The following is a 22064-nucleotide window of genomic DNA, read 5'->3' as shown; positions in this document are numbered from 1 at the left end:
GAAACTAGCCCTGACTGACAGCTGAATGTAGGAAAGTCATTACAAAAAAAAAATCTTCTGTAGTATTAGCGGCTGTCATGGGAAATGCTTTTCCCCCAAAATTATCTTTTATTTAAGTTTCTGATGCTGTTAAAGGAGGAGAGCTTTTGAGTGTGTAGGGAAGCTTACTATGTTTTTACAATGTCAGCTTTTCATGTCAGAAGTTCTTAGGAATTGGCATCCATTTACCTGGCACATCCCTGGTGTCAGGAACATGATGGTTGAATACCTTTTTTGCCTTTGCAGCTTGTACAGATTATTATAAATACGACCCATTTGGAGAAATCCTGCAAGTTCCTAGAGGAATTCATAACCAATATCACTAATGTACTTCCAGAAACTGTGCACACTACGAAACTCTATGGGACCACGACCTTCAAGGTGAGAAGGCTGGTAGATCCACCTCTAGGGAGTTGCTCTTGATGCTTGTTGGAGAATATCTGCTTTCAAAGTGTGTGTGTGTGTGGATGTAGGGAGCTAAACTGAGCTGACAGGTAATTTTATCATATCCTGGGAAGCTTACACCATCGGACTAGATTCTGGGTTTGTCCCAGGGAGCATGAGCCTTTGTAGCCCTAATTTACAGGCTGTGACTATGGCACTTATTATGTAAAGGATTAAGCAAAAGTCTGATTTGAAAAAAAATTTTAAATGAATTTTTATTTTGCTGTTTGAGCACTGTACAGCGTTACACATGTCTGGCCATGAATGCAAGCTCTCCTCTTTCACCCAAGAGGAGAATAGATTTTTCAGAACCTGTATTTCTGTATCTTTCCACTCCTTTTAGCATTATCCCCTAGAATCAGGGCTGGCAGAAACTGCTAGACTTCCTAGTCTTTAAATCTTTAAATCATAACCCAGGAATGTGCACCCAGATACTTGGTATGAAATCTTAAGGCCATAATTGGGTCAACTGGGGGTTGCCTGAATTGTGTCCTGCAGCCGATGGGAAGGAGATGGGAACAGCACTGAGGACTTGAGTGACAGTAGGGGATTGGTTGGGTGGGATTTGCCCTTGGGATAACTCAGAAGGAAACTAAGACACCAGGTCCTCAGGGAAGTCCGTTCATTGTCCCTGCTGATATCACCTACCTATTTGGCCAAAGGGAGAGTTTTCCAACCCTTATTCTGTCAGGGAGGCTCTTCTGTGCCTCATACCTCCACACAGTTTGGTTGATCTCAACCGTTTTTAATATGGGACGTTCTGCTTCCATCTCTTTCTCTCTCTCTTCCATCCTGTACTAGATTTGTCCTCCTGGTCCCAGGTTGCATTAAAAGCAGAGACCAGCTTGATCTTGTCTACCACTGTCCTGGTGGCATGTGTCCCACCAGTCTGAGCTAACCTGAAGCTGTAGCAGCCATGTAGTTGCCTACAGGCACTTTTCCCTGCGCTGCTTTTGGGGCTAAAAGTTACTTGTGTAGACTTGTGGTGTGGAGAATCCATCCCAGGTAACGTTGTCGTGTTTCCCAGGACGCCCGCCATGCTGCTGAGGAGGAGATTTACACTAACTTGAACCAGAAGATAGACCAGTTCTTGCAGCTGGCAGACTACGACTGGATGGCCATGGAGCCAGGCAGCAAGGCCAGTGACTACCTTGTAGATCTCATTGGCTTTCTACGCAGCACGTTTGCCGTGTTCACCCACCTCCCGGTAAGAGACCCCCACTGATTTGCTTTCTTTTTCTGTCTGGTGAGCACATGGGCATCTGATGGTGCTGTTGAAGCTCACAGTTGCTCAGACTTTATGGAAGTGGGGCCTTGTACTGTTGAGTGTTACAAAACAGTTTGCTTTATAAATTAATGTCTTATTTCATGTATTGCCAGCAGTTGGGCTTCAGCGAGAGTGTCTCTAAGTATTTGCAAGTCTACTTATACAAGAATGAGGGAAGTATTGCAATCCACCATGTAGAAGTGGGATCATAACTCAGTAGCCACCTATATTTTTGATATATTAACTTTCAGCTTAATGGGCATTCAAGATTTTTTTCAGAGAGGTCCCAGTATCAGAGTGTCTGTTATTTAAATGCAGACACATTTCCAAATGTTTGTCAAGTCACTGGGTGCCTTACATCAAAATACTGCTCTGCGTTGGAAGGTAGCATATGTTTCTTTCTTTTCTCTGCTGTCTAAAATATGCCTCTGTTTATGCTGTTATTGCAATCAAAGTGTGTTTTATGTTGTTTTTTGCAGTTGGCTGAGTCGTGTCCCATTGAATAGGAAAAATATAATCATGAGGGAGTTTTATTTTTTTGCTCAAACAGCTTTTTTTTTCCCCCTTTAAATAAGATTTGTTCTGAGGTGTCTGGTTATATACTTACAGGTATCTTCAATCAGCAGGTATTTTGAAATAGTAAATCCACTGAATGCTCTATTTGTCCTAACAGCAATTTCAGATCTTTCTTCCTTACTGGACTGTTATTTGTTGTTAGTGGGTGCTCAGGGTTATAGTACACTGGTGGCACCTTTCACAAGCTTGGATGTAAACAGGAAGTCAAGACTAATTGTACACAATGGCAGTTTCCTTAACTCCATTCTGCCTGTTTACGCTGCTGTGATTGCTCTTCTGGAAGGATGTTCAAGCACTTCAGAGCTGTTTTGGGAGGCGTGACAGCCCCAAAGCTTTAGTCTTCTGCGTGGCTCATGCCTTGGGCCTTCACTATAATGGCAGGAAGGTTTGGTAGTGGGAACATTAGGACTGATCTGCTGTGGATGGAGAAGCCACCAACAGACAAGTGAAAATGGTTTTCCCAGTTCTCTGTACCTGGAGGTGCTGTTGAGGAGAAGGTTCTGTCTTGGTTCAGCTGTTACTGGAACGAACTTCTAAATAAAGCATTGCCTCCTGTGCAGAGAGGTTAAAAGGGCAAAGCATCCCCTCTGTTGGCAGCCCTGAGCAGCGAGGCTGGTAACCATGTGCACTGCATGGGGTAGATGCCCTCTGGACTTGGGAGGTACTTGGAGATGGCTGGACTCCTCAAGTACTGGCTTTCTCCTAAAACAAAGGAGATGTAGCAGCACCAGTATGGGCTGTTACCGGGAAACCACTTCTGCAACTCATATTGGGAGTACTTATGCAAGAAAGTAACGGAGTTTGACAGGGAGATTGGTCTCTGCACCAGAGCATGAAGCATGGCTAGCAAGAGAGATGAGGATGGGGAGAGATGCCCACAATGATTTATGAGATGCACCTTAAGTGATTTATCTTCCTTAAATATTAATATTTCCCTTTTGAATGAATCAAAATTGGTTTGGGGACTAAGAGGGCAGCTACTTGGTCTAAAAAGGACCAAAATAGATTTAAGCAGCCTTTGTCTTCCAGACTGGATTAGGAAGAACCCAGCTGAGAAGAAGGCTGGCTGCAGTTTGCTGTGGTGGAGGTGTTTGCTAACAAGCTGGTGCTGTTCAACCAGCACATGTGTAGCACCTTATCTTGAAAGCATTGCAGGGCTATGATCCTTCCAACAGCCCTGCAAGATAGGGGAGGCAAGTCAATCACATGCTGTGATCTGATTTGTGAAGCTGTGAATCTGGTTAAAAGGTTTGTAGGAGACATAGGTCTGGGATTTTCCTTTAGAGGAGGGCTGTGAAGATGCTGTCATTGAATGTTGCTGGTGGGGTCCTCACATACCCTTGCAAGCAGTGGTGGGTGAGACCAAGGTCAGAAAAAAGTCAGGGTACATCATAAAGGCACACAGATTCCTTGGTGGCTCTAATGGTTTGTTCTTGTGGGCCTCAAGAGCTGCTTTTTTTTCTTCTTCAGTGGCTTATTTAGAAAAACACAAAAGGTTTCACTTTACTAAATGAAGTGTAGATGAGGCATGTAGAAGCCCACATCTGCCTCAATTAATGCAGCAGAATGACATAGATGTTCATGAGAGCACCCAGGATGTGGGATGAGCTTCATTTGTAAAAGGAAAGAATGAGAGGGATTCAAGAGGGAAAGGTACTATCTCCCAAAATTGTGAATTTTAAGTAAGAGGATGTTGCAGGCTTGCAGGGTAGAGCTCTCTGAATCCAGCCCAAATTACTAGCACCATAGCATTATGATTTGCCCCATTTGAAATGGGTTTGCAGCCTTTTCCAGGTATAAAATAAAGGATTTCCACACTGTGAGTATCTCATGAGGAAAAGCAAGTGACTCTGCACCATCCTGGGAAAATGGAGCATCTTCTTGTCCCTAGAAGTGGTCTCCATGTGACGTGGTCCCTTGCTGTTCTCATGTCCTTACCTGGTTTGGAAATGCCCCTGCCTCCCAGAGCGGGTATCTTCATGTTGACTGAATTTGCATGATTTTAAAAGAAGGGAGAAGCTCTCTCCTAGGATCTGAACTTGCAGCAGGGTTGTTGTTTTTTTTTTGTGGAACAAAAGAGATGACTAAGTGGCAGGAGCACAGCTACTCACCTGCCTTTTGTCACGACAGTAATAACACTGAGAAAAACCTTCACCTGATGATCAAAGAAACTCAGCCTGGGCATGTTGCCGGTTACTGTGCTAAAATTACACCAACAAAAAGCTCTGTCCTGTAATAAAACGGAGCCGAAAGTCCTGAGCCTGCAAAAATGCAGGGTGTGAGTAATCCCATTGTCTCAGATGGGGCTGCTCATCTGCAGGAAACCTTTCTGGGGTCAAGGCTCCAGCTTGCTGCAAGGCAGATCTTAACGGCCTTGAAGGGTCCGGTTGAGTCAAGTCAAAGTTTGGAAGAGGGGTTGAAGAGGTGCAGAGATGCTGAGTGAGCTAAAAGGTGTCTGTAAGCCAAGATTCAGGCATGAGTATTTGTGCTTCCCATTTTGGATACACGAGGCTGAAATTTTATTGTATTTATTGGGGGGAATCTCAGAATGGTTGAGGTTGGAAGGGACCTCTGGAGGTCATTGGATCATAGAATGGTTTGGGTAGAAAGGGGACATCTTCAAGTAGACCAGGTTGCTCAGAACCCTGTCCAACCTGACTGTGAATGTTTCCAGGGATGGGGCATCTACCCCCTCTCTAGGCAAAGAGGTCATCTGGTCCAACCTCCCCTGCACAAGCAGGAAAAGTAACCCAAATCAAAGCTAGTCCTGGCTCATGGAGTTGCATAAAGAGTCTCCACTTTCTCTAGGGTCCAAGCAGGAGTTGCAATCCCTAATTTTTCCTTTAGAGCATCAGAGTAGATATTGTGGGACATGATGGAAACCACTTTGTAATCGATCTGTCTTCTCCAGCTTTGCTTTGGGACACCCTGCCCCTGGCTGCAAAGACACATTGGGTACAGTGTGTGTGTGGGGGGCTGAAGTTCCCAGTGAAATTATTTGGGTTTTGGTGCATACTGCCACTGCACAAAACTTTCATGGTGGTTTAGACCCACAGTTTGAAAATTCTCTGCTAAGTGCCCAAAACGTCTCAAAGCAAATAAGATGCTGGTGGAAATCAAAGCATAATTAACATTTGGCTTCAAGGCTGCCCTCTTCCTGCACTAACCAGGGAGAGCCAGTTACTGCTGCTGCTGAGCTTATTAACACGGGATGCTTGGGCCTCCTTTAAAAGAAGTTTGGGGTTTTTTAAGGAAAAAAAAAAAGAAGTCAACTTTAAAAAAGAATTTTAGGAAAAGGGAAAAAAAAAAGGTGGTTTCTGGTTTTCAGCAAGTAAAGAGCCATGGCCTCAAAAATTAACAATTCCAGCATAATACTTTTAAAAGAATGACTGAAAAAGCCTTTTGTCTTTGATGGCTGATTGTTGTTTTTATTTCTTGTTAGACAAGTTAATGTAAATCGCATTGACAGGGCTACTCCAAACACACTGATTTGTTGACATTAAGCTTCTCAAAGATGGAGGGTTGTGTCAACACCTACAGTGAACTGTCAGGTTAACAAAGCAAGGATGTTTTCTTGGGGGAGGGGAGCCGAGTTGGGGGAAAGGGGGGTTGTTTTGTTTTTATTTTAAGTTTCCTTTAATCCTCTGTTAGTCTTGTATCTTGATAACCTCCTTTGGAAGGTAATCAGGGCAGGTCAAGAGGTGATGCTGACCTGGGAAGGGGAAGCAATCTTTCAGCGATCGAACAAACTCTAACCTCTGCCGACTTGAGCAGTTCAGCATGAACTCTCTGCAAAAGGGGGTTTGGGTTGGGTTTTTTTTTTCCCTTTTGTGCTTATTTTTGCCAGATGGCAGGCACAGATTTCAGCTGGAGCTGCGTGAATGCTGCAGCCTCTCTGCCTGCAATGTTTTTTGCCTTATTCACCATATTGGCATCTCTTCCCAGTTGCAAATAAATACATCGGCCACGGCAGCTCTTACTTTGGTAGAAACAGCTTTGGTGGTGTTTATTTTCTTTTTAAAGAGAATGATTACCTATGTTTTCATTTAAAAAGCCAAATCCCTCTGTAATATTTTAAAAGCCAAGGCACTGTGCATGGAAGTAAAATGCCTTGAACTTTGCACCAACCACAGCCTTGACCACGTTGGGAGGGACCCAAGTGGAAAATAACCATCATGAAAACATCATATGAGCACCAAAGACACCTTCTTTAGATTTATACAAGCTCTCTCTGTGCTTTGACAGTGTCCCCTTGCCCTCAGAAGAGCTGAGTAAGTTTTGTTTGAGCTGATCCCTGCGAGGGTTTGATATCCATCACCTCCATCTTACAGGTGGGGAAGCTGAGGATGTGGATGTTGACTTGCAGAGCATACTTAATAGCAATAAAACTGGTGTTGAGGCATTTCTATTTCCTCCTCATCCTCCTTAAACCAGGTTCAAGGAACCTACGTTTTGTTTTTCTAATACTCTGCTAACTGCTGAGCAGCCAGTGCCTCAGTTGGAGCATTGATGGGTAGTAGGGACCTATGGGCGATGACCGATTTGTACCTCTCTGCCTTTCTCGCTTGTTGCTTTGCTCTCTTCTGCATTTGACTTTAAACTCCCTGTATTGTCCTCTGTAGGGGGATGTAGATGTCCACTCTACAATGTCGGTGAGTACAAGACTGCGTGTCACACGCGTTTGGTCTGCTCTGCTTGCACCTCAAATGTTAGAGGGTGAGTTGAAACAGAAAAGGTCCTTAGACTCGGAAAGGAGGAAAGGAAAAGACTTAAGTAGAAGTTTAAATCATTAAGACAGAGACCAGCAGAAAGGGCTTCCTTCCAGACAGGTCACCCACAGATGCCCTGTTGCAGTAGCCTTACTAAATTGTTGCTTTTAAAGCACATTGCATTTAACTGGCTCCTTTTAATCCCCCATGCATCCCTGAATGTGTGGGGAATTAGGAGAAATGCCTGTCATTAGGGAAAGCATGATGGGACCTTCAACCATTGCATGAAAGAGAAAAGATCTTTGTAAAATGCCCCCTTGCTCCCTCTGTTTTTTTTCAGACAAGTCCCCCATGGGGATTTCTGCCTGATGTTCCTCCTGGTCTAAGTGCTTTGACCCAGGGCTTGGACCACTAAGCCTTCCCTCTGGCTAGAGTGGTAGAATAATATTTTCTCCAGAAAATCACGTGGGTTCTTGACGTTTTCTCTCGTCCTCTTTGGATTAGAGCAGTTAGCACAAAGAAAGCGAAGGAGACCTTTTGGACCTGCCTTCTGTTTCAACAAACCCCTCTAATTGTTGTCATTTCTGCCTGTTTCATGTGTGGGAGAGAAAAGCTGCAGCGTTTCAGTGGATAGATCGCAAACAAAGTGCTCTCCAGGCACCTTGTTTCCTCTATTCCCATGTCTGAAAGCCAAGGCACGTGCCAGGAAAAGCGTGCCTCCTTTTTTTTTTGTCAGTGCAGCCCTGCTCGACGCAGTTGTGCAGTGTGAGATGTGGCCGGCGCAGAGGCGTAGCCTCTACCCCAGCTTCTGCTTTTCTGCCTTTAATCCATGCTCTTCGTTTTAATGCTGAGCTGCCACGGTAGTATTGATATTTCACGCCGCGGTTGGGTGCTTGTACCCCTTTTCCTGGAAACTGAGCATAGCTAAGCCTTGAGTATTTGCAGGCTCTGGGCACCTGGGGGTTTCTAAGTCAACATCGAGGTCTCAAATCAACGCCAGCTTCTGGAAAGAAAGAGCCTTGTTAAAGCAATTTGAGGCCAGCTTCCATCAAAGCTGTGGCTGGGTTGCTGGCAGAGCTGCCGACGCTGCCCGCGCTGCCGGGGAGCAGGCAGGGATGCTTTGGGCATCCCCCCGCGGCTGCGGGTTTCCAGGAGCGGTGTTGAATGTCGACCATCCCGCGTGGTGTCCTCAGGGCGTACCCTAAGAGAGACAGATGCAAAATGTGGTATTGCCTCTGGCTTTGCAAGACTTTCAACCATTTAGAAGCCAGATGTATTTATTTCTCTAATTGAATCCAGTGCCTAGACAGCTATGGAGTCAGCTTCCTATGGAGAGGGGTGCATTAGTTTAATTAAGGTAAATCAATGAAAAATAATACCTGGAGGTCCCCTGGAAAGGGTCAGGAATGGAGTAATCCCTTTATATGGTGGGACTTTGCTAGCCTGCTCTTAGTTGGTTTTGTTCTTAACTGCAACAGATTCTAATTTTCCTTTTAACCCTTCTAATTTTCTGTTCTCTAGGTAGTTGGTATTAATTGGTGGAAATAAATCACTAATCTGTGTGTCTAAAAGATTGAAAAATAAAAGTCTGGTTGCACAAAATAACAGGACAAAGGAGTAATTGTAAAGGAGTTTAAAACGGGCGGTGGGAAGTTGTTGTGGCTAATCCTGGATGTTCCTTGCTGTTGTAGGTACAGACACACAGTTTTTTAAAGAAAAAAAACTAAAGGCAAGTTGCTAGGAGTGCAGACATGGACAGGACAGCATCCAAAATCCTCCCTGTATAGTCCTTGGGGGGCTTCCTCTGCTCTCCAGAGGTGATCCCAGTCTCTGGGGGGGTTGTTTGGATCAGCTTGCCCTGCAGGTTGGGCAAAATACCCTTAAACTGCGGGTGCTTTGGTGGGGAGAAGATGGGCTGGTTACTGGAGCAACGCTTGCATGGCTGTGTGGTCCCGTGCTGCCCGCCTTGCTGTGGTCTGGGGGTTGTGCTTTACTCTCCTGGTCTTCTCAAGCATCTCCAAAATCCTGAATACTTCCCAAAACGAAAGGCTCGAACCAAGAAATAATGGTTGCTTTAAAGCAAGGAGCAAAACATTCAAATACAGTGGATTTAGCTTTGTTGGCTGGAGAGAAGGCTGACCTCTGATTAACCCAGGAGCGCTAGTTAACTCGAATCCGGGTAAGCCAAGTTATCTTGTAATTACATGGTTTCTTGTCTGCTTTCAGCACTTTGAAAATTAATTGAAGCTAAAATGCCCAGTCCCATAAATCCTTTAAACCAGGGTGTGCACGCTTCCCTAGGTACTGCTTCCCTTTGTGTAGTCACTTTGGCATGTCTGGCTTATTTTACAAACTTAGATTTATAAAGCTATTTTGTGCTTACTTTTGCATGCACGTACATTCACAAAGAATCAGATGTGTGGTACAGGGAATTTGGCAGCAGAAAATCCATCCTCAGCGTAAGAAATCCAAATGTGCCTGCTGCTTCCTGCACCAAAGCCCCAGCCTGTACCTTCCAAAAACCCAAACAGAAGTTAAAGGGGGGGGGTTTATTGGCTTTTCTTTTCCCCCTGTAGCGATTTTAAGTGAAACAATAGACTTTGCAGTTATATATTTCCTCTTATTTCATCCACTGGCAACCTGAAATCTTGTAAGGCTTCTCTTAACTTGTGAACGTGCAAAGGAACACCGGTGAAGACCACATCTGCTCCCAAAACTCCCAGATATCTTTCTTAACTTGCCCATGGGAGGAGACCCACCTGCCCTAGAGGAGCCCAACCTGTCCATGCAATGTCCTTTGGGGTCCCTGTGAAGAAATCACTCCAATTGAGGTTGCGTGGAGAAGCACTGGGAGCTCGTGCCCATCATTCGGAGCCGAGAGCCCCCTGTGCATGGTTGAGTGCTGTTGGTATGGTTGAAGTAGCTGCAGATACATGTCATTCATGACTGTCATAGGGATGTCTTCACAGGGAAGGGGGTGTCTTCACAGGGAAGACACCTCTATGACCCATGTTCCCTTGGGTCTTGGAGCCTAGGTTAGATGTAAGAGCAAGAGAGTGCAGGAAAAGCATTTAAAAGTGCAGAACCATATGGATTTCTCGTGATTGCTGTGGCCTTTCTTGATCACCTTCATGAGTGGCAGTAAATAACGACAACCCGATGGGTTAATTAAAAAGCAAGGTAACGGTAATTTCTACAGCTTTCCCCATCTATCATTTTTGTCCCTCTTGTTTCTCAGCTATGACATCTAAATATGGGAAATGGAAATTTAATGTATGATTAAGTTTTTGGAAGAGTGGAAAAGGAGCTGGAGTTTCATAGACCAGCTTGTGTTGGTCATTCAGTAATCAGCACTGCTTGGAAAAAAAAATAAATCGTCCAAGTTGGGCGTTGATGGCTCATGGGGTAGAAATGGAGTGGGTGGCTGGCTTTTTTTTTAAGTTTGGTTTTGTTTTGAGCTCATCCTTTTTTCCAGTCTGTTCAACATCTGGGCTTTAAGTCATGTATTAGTTACGTTTCCAACACGCAGCCGTACGTCACGGCAACGTGCCGACCCTTCCTTTGGCATCTCAGGGGGATTCAGGAGCATCTGTGTGTGTGAAGGGAGAAAAACCCCTTGGTGTTGGTGTGCTGTGCTCTCCAAGTTTCGAGATCTTTCTCCTTATAATTATAATTGGATGTTATAAGTAAAAAATTATACAGCAAGGGTGAAGCAATTCAGTTCACTCCCTTTAAGTCTTCCTCCTGCTGTAAGTGGCAGATGCTTTGCCCTGATAAATCAGCAGAAGGAAGTGTGGTTCTAGCTCTTCATCTGCTAGGGGAAAAAATGGAAAAAAGAAATAAAAGATCTGCCTTTAATCAACTTTTTGTTTCCAAAATGGCAGCTGCTTTGTATTTAATGGAAAATCAGGCTCTTCCCAATGGAAAGAATGTTATTCCCAAAGCGAATACAAAAGAAAATAAAAGCCACAAAAGAGGAGGATGAAATGTGTATTTTTATTTTTTTGGGGGGGTTGGTTTTTTTTAGTCTTTTTTTTTTGGTTCTCGTTCGTTCCAGTTGTGGAGCCGTGAGCTTCGATCATGGTCAGGCCACGGCTCTGGTTTGTGTCAAGTAGCTCAGAGAGTCTCAGACCGTGGACACAGGGACTGGGAGAGAGCATTGCTCTCTGTTAGGAGGCACAAATAAGAAAAATTAGGGGTACTTCATGCTTCTTGTGTGTGTAGAGGGACCCATTAAGCACAGGTTTGTTCTGGGTTTAATTTCTTTGCAGACGGAGGCGTCTCCAGTGTTGGAGTACCACGTTCTTCCTTTGACGCCTCTTGTTACAGAGCCTTGGCATGTTCTCAGAAGTGAATGATCTCCATGGAGAGATGAGCATGAGAGGAGGAGAAAATTGAGGAACATCAAGCCCATGTCTTGTCCAAGCCCACCCAATAGGTCCACATGTCGCTGTCCTCTCCCAAGGGTTGCTGTGAATCTACAGCAACATCCTTTCTTAGTCTGCTGCTTGTGTTTACTTGCAATATTTGCATTTAAATGTCAAAAAACAACAACTCAGTGCTGGTGGGGAGGCTGCCGAGCTGCTGACCGAGGCAAGTCAGCCATGGTGTGGAAATACCCTCTGGGGCAAGGAGAAGCAGTTTGAGCTGTGTTGCCATGTCCATGTATTTTGGGTTTTGGGGGGGGGGTTTGTAGCTGCTTCCTTGCTGGCCCCTGCCTCTCCCTGTCTTGTGATGCTGCTTCTCTGCACAAGAAGGCAGCACAGGCATTTGCAGTGCAGCTTGTAGCAGCGTGAAATGTTAAGAGAGCAGGTAGATAGGACTTCTTTAGCTTTTATTGCTTGAAAAAAGGGTGGTGTAAAGAAAGCAGAAGGCAGCAGATGTGGAATGGGAGTCTGGTGCTATGGGCTGAACCTCCAGGTTGATGGGAGAATTGGGGTCAGGTGGTTATTTGATTAATGAGAGTGTCTGCAGTTAAATCAGGTGGCTAACAAGGATAAAGCATGTAATTCCTAGTGTTTCTCAAAGCATAATACCATCATATGCCTGACCCAGACTGACAGGAGTGCTTCCCCACCCGTGTCCAGTGTGAAGGTCCTTACATACATCTCTGAAGCATCTCAGGAGTCCTGACAACAGCTGGATGCTCCAACACGGGCACTGCTTATTGAGGTGCACCAGACTCCCCACACAACTGTTTCCATGCTATAGACTTTAAAAAGGTGGCTAATTAAAAATGTCTTGCCATGCATTTGGATGGTGTGCAGAGAAAAACATGAGGGTCTTGGAATCCTCTATTTTTATTGAGGTTTTCTGCATATGTGCATATCTAAGACACCCCCCCTCCAGCAGCTTTCAAGTTTGCCACAAACTACTGAACATCTACAAAAAGACTTCTGCCTGATTGTGTGTTGGTGTGCCCCCATAAGGCTTCAGAGAAACTGTCCAGTGCTCAGCTGCAACAGCTGCATCCCGAGGTACTTCCCTTCACCACCCCCTGCCCTTCCTCCTGTTTATTTATTTTCCTATTTTTTTTTAAAAAAAAAAGTAGATGTTGCTTGTTGACTCTGACAGCACAGTCAGAGCAAGGGGAAAATCTTGTGTTCCTGTGAGTGCTTTTATCGTGGGTCCTGTTCCAGCCTGGATCCTGTGATAATGTGTGGTTACAAAATCCTTGAGTTGTGCTTTTGCTGTTGGATGTATTTGCTTGTGCTTGTAAGCAAATAGATGTGTCAAGACTCCTTGATGCCTGCATAGGAAAAACCTTGCCATAGAACTGGTTACTCCACACATCAAGTGTCATGTGGTGAAGGACCTAAAAAAACCCCAAATGAAACAAAAATCAGAATAAAATAACATTATCAAAACAAGCCAAGGACTTTGAGATCTGCCTGTGGGAGCTGGTTGTGACCATCACCCCCTGATGTCATTACTGCTGTGCTGCTCTGTGTTTGAGCCTTGAGACTCCCACCAGCTCCAGCCAAAATAGCCTCCAGCTGCTGACCTTGGGCATCTTCGACACAACCAAACTGTTACAGTTTTTCCTCTCTTATTGGAATGTGAGGGGTTTTGTATCAGGCTGCAGTGGTTGGCGTAACTGTCTGGTTTATTTTTTGTGTGGTGAGGATAATTGCTGTATTTGCCTTTTTTCCCCTCTTTTTTTTATTTGTCTGGTTGCATCTAAGCTTCTGTTGGGAGCTCAGCGTTGCCATGTGTTTGTCTTGGTGCTGTTTCTGTGACAGCTTGTTTTCCCTTTAATGCTCAAAATAGAATATAAAGTGGTAAATGTTGACTTCTGAAAATGACACCCCACTGATTTTTTTCAATACCTCTGGAAGACAGCCACTTAAACATGGGCTTGTGCTCAGCTTTTGCATGGTTCTGAAAGCAATCCTGCTTTGGTCAGATGATGGTGGCCTTCCAGGTTGGTTGGAGCAACTGCTCTTTTTTACTCTCTAGATGCTGTCAGCTTTCCAGATGAGTGGGCTTTTGCACGAGACAAATTTAACTCTAAATTGTATGAGCTGGCATTGCTTTAAGGTGTTGCTCCTCATAGGTTTGCTCTAGGGAACCTGAGATACTTCAGTGGTGGAAGGCTGTCTCTTGAGCCAAACAATTGTGTGACAGGAATGGTCCAAGCCATGGGAAGATCAAAATCCCAGTTTCACTTGGAAAAAGGTGTGACAGCACTTCAGTGGTGATAATCTGTTTAAATTGTGGATTTGCTATTGGAAGTGAATCTTAGGGACTAAAACTTGTCCTGCTCCCAGCCCAAGTAATCAGGTATAGAGGGAAGAGAGCAATGCCTGCATGTCACTCTGTGCAGAGCATCCATCCTTCTTCTAAACCTGTTGTTCATTGGGTTGTTTCTGGGGCAGATCCTGGGGAGAAAGAGGTTTGTCTTGCTCCTGGTAAAGCAGGGTGTAGGTGCCTGACCTATTCATTCACTGTGAGGAGCAGGATTAATTTTGTGGCTGTGGCTGTTGACATGAAGGTGATGTCTGTGACTGTTCCGGTCAGTCCCTGCTGTACCTTCAATCAGAAATGCCTTCCTCAAACGTATGTGCTGTCATTGCTGCTCCTTTCATAAGTCTGAGCATCAGGATTCCTTTAGCTTTGTAACTGCTAAGTAATGCCAACCTGATGGGGGTCCGAGACCTTGAAGCATCCCTCTCCCCAACAGACATTGCTCTGTGTTCAGGAGCTCTGGCCCACAAACGTTGCTCATCACCAACCTTATCTTGTTGAATGGAAGCTTTCTTCTTCTTTACCTTGGCAAATTTGAAACCTCCTTGTTGCTTGGGGCCAGTCACCTTTTTCCAAGTCCAGCAGTCGACCTACTGGCTTCAGTGTTTAACTCCTGGGAAGACTTCACAGAGGCAGAGGGTCTCTTCAGAGACCAGTCTGCTCAGGGTGGGTATTGCTGCGACAGCCTGCAGCCTTGGGTAATGCAGAGAGCGATGCCTCTTCTTGACTATCTGTTTTGCTTGGGGCTTTCACGTGTTGCTCTTGGACTACTTAACCCTGGACACACTTGTTTTTATTTGCAGGATGTTGGGTGCAGATCCACAACTTTTTTTTCTTTCTATTTTTAATAGTAAGAAACCCCCAACAAATCAAACCCAGTACCCCAAACCTAAGAAAAAACTCAACGCCCCACCCCAAACCCCACTTTGTAAAATCTGAAAATGGATTTCAAGGCAATTAATGGGGTTTTTTTAAGTAAACCTCTTAAAGCAATCAGCCTACTCATTGTACATTTGTTTTCACTCTTTGGGAAATGTTAATGTATCTGGGTTTCTGCCATCTTTAATGACTGCAGAACAATTGTTTCAAAAACAAAACACAACAAAAAGCAATTTAAGAAATGCATCAGGGTGGTGTTAAGAACCTGTTAAATCAGGATGGCATGGGCAACCCAGGAAAGTTTCCTCTTCAGACTTAGCAGAGCTGATTTACTGATTTTGCCAGTGATTTAGTGAGCTTTGGGGCTGTGGTGCTTCTGGCAGCAAGGACAGTCCAGAGGGATCCTGGGGGTCTGAAGTCTTCATCCATGTCTGCACAGAAAGTATCTGCTGAGATTGATGGCAGTTTTATGTCGCCAAACAACTGCTCATTATTACAGCATCACGTTTCCTTCTTCTGCAAAATACTCCACCAGTATTGCTTTATGAATTAGAAATGTCAGCAAAATCAATGCTGAAGTTGTTGGGGCAACTTGTGGTGTTTATAGAAGAGGGGACATTCAATATTGAGGAATTCACATTTTTTGGCCCACTTTTCTGTTGTATGAAGACTCTGGATTTGTGTATCTCAATACACTGAATCACATCAATCCCAAGCTTGTTCCTGATTGAAAAAGAAATTCTGTTATTAGCAAAAAATATAGTTGGAAATTTTGAGACCATCTGAAACCTGTCAGGCTTTGTTTTTCATGGAAATGCTGCATTAATTCTGTGTTGAGTTGGTGGAGGTGGTCTTGGTGCTGCAGCACGACTTTTGTTTGCATTTCAGTGACCACATTGCACCTAATTTTGGCTGAGAAAAGAAGCAGGAGGCACTGGCAGGTTCTTCCTTGATGAAGCCTGCAGGGTGATGGGATGGGGGCCCCTTGGACAACCTGCTTGGGTCTCTTCTGGGACACTGGTTGGTGGCCATTGCTAGCTCTGCCAGCAGTAGGTGTGTGCCGAGGAGCCCCCTCTCCCCCTGCCACGAGGTGGGTAGTGGCAGCATATTCCTGATTGCACTTTAAGATTAATGGGTATTTATTTTAACAACCATTCCGTTTCAGTAGCTTTTAATGAGCCCTTTGATAGCAAGTTCCTTAATTAACAAGGCAGCCTTTGAGCGTTTCCTTTCCCTAATTGTTAACATATTTGCTATTTTCAAACAAATGTGCTACCGTGAGCAGTGCTGGCTCTGTAGCCTCTGTGGTGACCTTCCCTGCGGTGGCTGCATGTCCTCCTGGGAACCTGGAGACTTCCATCTGCTGCCCAAGGATGAAATGCAGCTGCAAGAGATGATTTCACAGCTGATGTCCTGAAGAGTGATTGATTTGTTGGGGTCCATGGGGAGTAGCCTATGGTAATGTGCTCTAGTAGGTGCCCCTTGGTTGCATCTTTGTGAGACCTTCAGAGGTTTGGCTCTACCCTTTGACTGCTTGGCAGTCAAGGGGTTCCACAAGGAACCTCTTTAGATGTCCTTACTGCATCCCCAGAGGAAGCCTTGATGGGACAGGGAGAGCAGCATCACCTTGAGAAGTGGTGTGGAAACCTCAACTGCAGATGCCAGCTGCAAAGAGGTTGCATCAAAGGCTGTGGACAGAGGGATTCATACGGTTACAAACTGATTTAAGCCTCAAATAAAAACCCCAAGGCTTTTCTTTAGATAATATGCTCAGAATTGCTTGATTTCACTGAATGTTGGGCCAAGCTGGAGCTTGGTGGGGGTGGCTGGGGAGGTGCTTGGGCATCTCAGACATTAAGATATGGCAACTTTCACCCATAACCCCTATTCTCCCTGATGCAAATCCAGTTTACTTCTAATGGGTTTTGCAAAGGGCTTGAATAAACAAGTGGTAATATAGAGGTGTTCCTGGAATTGCTTCATGAGATTTTAAGCTCCTCAGTTTCCTGTCAAGTTGATAAATGAGCTATTGGTGACTTATAGGTGTTTGTTTCCCCCCTTCTCTGCAGACAGCTTAGGTCATGGTTGCGTTCCTCCTCCTTTGCCTGTCTCTCCAAATCTCATCTTGCCTTTTAGATAAATTGCTCCTGATCTGGAGGGACTGCGGTGTTCGGGCAGGTAAAGTGTTTCTGAAATACAGGCAGGGACCAAGCAGGATCAGGATGTAATCATGTGATTCCTTGGGGCAATGGCACAGGAAAAACCTTTGGGAGTGCCACTGGTTCCGCCACGCGCTCACAAAAATCATCAGGGTAATTAGTGCATGGTCTGAGCCGTCCCTGCTGAGCACGGCGGCTCCTCTGAACCGTGGGGTATTCTAGGAGCAGCGACGTCTAGGGATGACATCTCGGAGACATCCAGCTCAATCTCCATGCCAAGGCACATGTCCTGACACTACTGCTGTGGGTGGTGCAGTTAATGATTTTGGGAGGGGGGTGAGGCTGGTGGAAAACACGTCCATCACAGACTCGGCACCCTGGGGCAAGCAGGGGCTCTTTCTCCCAGCACTGCAGGAAAGCTGAGAAATGAACTGGTGAGACAAAAAGATAATGCTGTGAAGTGAACCTTTATGGTTAATAAGTGCCAAAGAACCAAGGTGGGCATGTTGTGGTATGAGGATGTGCTTACTGTCTGCCAGCGTGCAGCCCAAACCATCCCAAGTGTGAATACAAGCAGCTTCACTTGTGGCAGCAGCTTATTAGTAGTGATATATCAGTGTCCTGGTGCTGTTTTTTCTCCTGTCAGCAACAGCTGCTTATCAAGCAGATATTGCACTGTATTTCTGGGGAAGTAGTCTAAAATTGATGCTTGCAAGCCATTGCTGATCGTAAGGAGCTGCTGTAAGTGGGCATCTGTTGCACTGAATGTAGGGGTGAGGCAGAAAAGGATTAGGTTGGATCTTATTTATAAAGTTAGGCTCAGCCTTTTTTATAAGGCTAGGATCAGTCTTACTTATAAGAGTGAAAAGCATAAATTCTGGAAGGGTTTTAAATCTTGATGCCCAGGGAGTGAGATGCTGGTCACCCCTGGTGGTACCATCTTTTTTCTTAGCCAGACATTTGGCATAATGATTGAAACCCCTGTGGCCAGTCCAAGCCCTCTGATAGTAAATATAAGGAAAAATGGATTCATGCTTAAGAGATGGAAAAAAACCCCACTTCTATATACTTTTGTCTTTCATCTAGTAATATTGGATCTGAACTGTCAGGCATCTGTATGTTCTTAAATCCAAGATGAAAGACCAAGACTTTTTTAAAGCAGAATGTTTTTTAGGTGCTTAAGCCTTAAGAATAATGGAAATAAAAGGTCAGCTTCTCAGCTTGCGTGAGACGATTCAGCTTCAGAGTTTTCAAAGATGCAGTGCACATTTGCACCTGAAAAAAGTTTTAGGCTTGGCCAAATCCTGTGTGAAAAAGGAAAGAGAGGGAAGGCTAAGCTAGAAGCTACTCCTGGTCTTGTTGGCTGGATCCCTTTTACCATCTCTGCAACAAGCTGCAGGAGAAAGTATTCACAAAGAATGTCTCAAATTGCCACTTAGATCCTGCTTTCATGGTGAAGACCCAGCAGAGTTGTGCTTTCAAGCCCTGATGATTAAATTACTTTTTCCATCCCATCTTCCTCACATTTGGCTAATTAACTTGACGTTTCATCTCAATTATTTGCTCTTCTTCGTGTTTCACCAGTGTCTCTTGTCATTCCCTCTTTATTTGACTAAGTCAGGCTGGCTGGAGGAATACCTGTGTCGGGTCAGGATTGTTTGTTGTGGCTGCTGTAGGTGCAGGTAACCCTTTAGGTACTTCACATGCTGATCTGACCCTTACTCAGCATGCAAGAAAGAGGTTGTTCCTCTTAAATTTTTGTCAGCGGGGCAAAAAACCTTTCTGGGGGTTTTCCCTTTTTACTTCACCTGGAGATGAACATCCCCAAGGCTGCAACCCTCAATGCAAACTCTTGCTGATGTTTGAGCATAGGCTGCTTACTGGGATTTTCTCAAGCTCTTCCAAGAAGGGTGGAGAGCCCAGTCCCTCGTGCCCAGCTCGGGTTGGGGTCCCAGGGCATGGCTGCAGAGCTTTGCTTTCTCATCCTCCGCTTCTCTCTGGGTCTTCTACTCAATAACACATGAAAACTACTCGGTCATAGCGAAAACACAAGTGTCTGTTGAAAGTAATGAAGAAAAATCACAGTCAGGTAGCTGTGTGCGTCCCACCATGGTCAGGGATGAGGAATTGGCACGAGTGGTGTTTTAAATAACCAAATGTGTCGGGAAGGCACAAGTAAATGATGAAAAGCAAAAAACCCAACCCCTACAACCCCAGAGCTGTGCAAAACTTTATGGTTGCCATGCTTCATCTTAATTTTAGTGAAGGTGTTTGTTTGGAGGTGAGTAATGAATGCTTCTGGAGCCTGGGAATGGCAGTGAACAGCAGAGATGAAGTACCCTGCCCCAGAATGCATGGGGCTGCTCTTTTTTTTCCCTCTTTTTAAATAAAAAATGATATCTTCTTTTCCCTTCTGCTGAAGATGAATATGCCCCTAAGATCCAAAACAAGTTTGCAAAGCTAGTAAAACCACTTCCCAGCACATGCATCAAACATTTGCTCATCTATCCGTGCCATGGTAATGAAACTTGTGATCCTTTGCTTGAAACACCACGTATACCCTCTACTTTAATCCCAGTTTAAATGCAATTTGTAAAGTGCTTGTAAAAATCTGTGTGATCTCCTATGAAGCCGCTCCTTGTTTGCAAGGAAGCGTGTTAAGTGCTTTTGTGTGCATTTGAAAACATAATCTCCAGCTGGAAGCTGTTTTCGTGGTAGCATCATTATCCAGAAATATCATGGTAGGGTTACGCATGCAGGCATCAGGATCATTCTGTGCAGCATTGGCTGATGGGTTGGTGCAAGTCTGTGCTCTTGGGCCAGAGGTTTCCCCATTTTTAGAGGTTTAATATATGAATCATAGAATCTTTAAACTTGGAAAAGATCCCTGAGATCATCAAGTCCAACTGTCTGCCCAGTACCACCATCTCAGCTAAACCCTGTGCTGGAGTGTCCTGTCTACAAGTTTTTTAAACACCTCCAGGGATGGTGACCCTACCACCTCCCTGGGCAGCCTGTTCCAATGCCTGACCACTCTTCCAGTGAAGAAATTTTCCCTGATATCCAATCTAAACCTCCCTGATGCAAATTGAGGGCATTTCCTCTTGTCCTGTTGCTTGTCACTTGTGAGACAAGACCAGTACCCCCCTGGATGCACCCTCCTTTCAGGTAGTTGTAGCGAGCGATCATGTCTCCCCTCAGCCTCCTCTTCCCCAGACTGAACAACCCCAGTTCCTTCATGTGCTCCTCATCAGACTTGTGATTCAATGGGAGGTAAATCTTTTGAAATGAAGGAGAAATTTGGGTAGGTTGGGGAAAGAAAAAAAAGAATAGCCCCTTAATGGTGCTTGGCTTTAGTTCACCAAGAGCATGGTACCTCTCACCTGTGAGACGTACTGCATGGTGCAAAATAGATTCAGTAAGAATAAAGAAGCTTTGGCTTTACAAGCACTGTGTGTGTGAGATGGTCTTGGTCTGAGTTTAATGGCCTTATGGGTGCTTTAGTTTTCCTTTTATGCTTCTGGTCAGTCATCTTTTCTGAAGCATGTGGCTAAATGCTTCCTGGGCCTAGTCCTCAGGAGAATGGGACTCCTGTGAAGCAGAGCATCTGTGTAGGTCTTCTCCTCCTCTGTTTCCTCTTGGCAAACTGGTGATGTTTCATTATAAGTATGACCATTTCAAGGATTGAAGTTTCCTTTTGCGCATCAGCCTTGGCTGCAGCTTCTTCCCTGTAGATCCCCTGTTTAATCACCAGGAATTAGGGGTGGCTTGGGAGAAGGCAAGTGTTGATACCTGCCTTCCCTACGGGACAGGCAGACCCAGGATGTATCCGGGTGTCTGAGGCTATTGCCCACCACCCAGCCTTGGGGAGAAATTGTGTCCATGTAAACACAACTGACTTCTTCAGTCATATCCTTGCCTTGATATTCCATTCTCCTTGGTCCCTGTTGGCATCTGGAAGGTGCTGTATAGTGGTAGAAGTGGTCTGAAGAGCATCAATGTGCTAGAGATACTGTTTGGTTAATGGTGTGGCCACAGCTCACTGCTCCCTGGTAGCCAAGGCTAATCCTTGGAATGTGAGCTTCTGCTGTTGGAAAGGGATTTTGAAATTCCTGTCTTGAAATGCATCTAGACACTGTTGTAGGTGCAGGCTGGAGTTTGGAATTGTCATCAGCACTATTTTGACCTATCCACAAGGTTATTTCAGGTAATTTATGCAGGATGTCAAATAAAAAATGCTGTGTTGTCTCACCCATGTTAAGACACGATAATGAGAGATGCTTAGAGCTCTGAACATCCCAAAGTTCTCCTGGGTTTGACCTGCTCCCAGGCACTCTGCACCTGACAAGGTCTGATCCTCTAGTAGCAATGGGGAGTCCTAGCAGGTGATTCCCTTGGAAAGATGGTGGTTGTGAGATTGAGCACTACATGAAGATCCCAAAGGACATGGGACACATTAAGGAGGCTGGGCTGGCCAGTCTTGGTCTAAAGAAGGTCCTCTTGCTTTTTTGTTCTCTGTGATCTTAGTAAGTCTTGCTTTTCTCTTGCAGGGGAAGGTGGCACAGACGGCTTGCATGTCAGCATGCAAACACCTCTCCACCTCACTGATGCAGCTGCTGCTGGAAGCCGAAGTGCGGCAGCTGACGCTGGGCGCCCTGCAGCAGTTCAACCTGGACGTGGAGGAGTGTGAACGTAAGATGCAAAGTCATCCTCTTTTCTATGTCTTTCTTTGCCTGTTTGTGTGTCAGGACCCAAGCCAGGGCTTTTAGTGATGCCAAGTGTTTGGGACTGGTAAATGCTTGCAGAGATCACTGGTGCTGTCCACGATGACACTTGGCAATATCTTCAGGACAGAAGAAGCCTAGCAAATTCTAAGAGATCAAAGCTTTACTCTTCCTTTTTCTCTTTAATGCTGCTTGATGCTTTCCAGACTATCCCTGCCTTTAGAGATGGACTATTTTAAAAATAGGAAGGATTAGAGTGGGTAAAACATGAGGATAGCTAACAAAAATCAGTTTACTTACAACTGTTTCTGAAAACAGTAACTGGCTTATGTTCTTAAGAAGTTCTGGTCCTCTCCTGACCTCAGCTGTTTGTCTTCTCCTTCTGCTGCAGGGAATTTTTTCTCAAAGTGAAGCCTTTTTGCAAAATTAACTGTTATGGAAGACATGTCTTGTGATAAAATAACTACATCTATTCCGAGGTGTGCATGGAGCATCGTAGGTGCCAGCACCATGGCTTTGC

At 44.9% G+C, this 22064-nt stretch overlaps 1 protein-coding gene across 2 annotated transcripts in view; it reads left to right on the top strand.

Moving 5' to 3' along the window:
* Positions 1-22064, top strand: part of EXOC6B (exocyst complex component 6B) — a gene marked incomplete at both ends in the record, with an annotated part of 300949 nt that overhangs the window by 198848 nt on the left and 80037 nt on the right. The window contains 3 exons of one of the 2 annotated variants that reach the window (XM_084263017.1): positions 286-420; positions 1511-1690; positions 21371-21512. In XM_084263017.1, coding sequence (XP_084119143.1) covers positions 286-420; positions 1511-1690; positions 21371-21512 — 457 coding nt within the window. The remainder of the gene's footprint in view (positions 1-285; positions 421-1510; positions 1691-21370; positions 21513-22064) is intronic. The other variant, XM_084263018.1, reaches the window with a different exon arrangement.

Source organism: Gallinula chloropus (assembly GCF_964237585.1).
Source record: "Gallinula chloropus genome assembly, chromosome: 4".
Taxonomy (NCBI): Eukaryota; Metazoa; Chordata; class Aves; order Gruiformes; family Rallidae; genus Gallinula; species Gallinula chloropus.
Note: the sequence above shows the minus strand (reverse complement) of the source record. Positions and strands in the feature narration are given on the sequence as shown.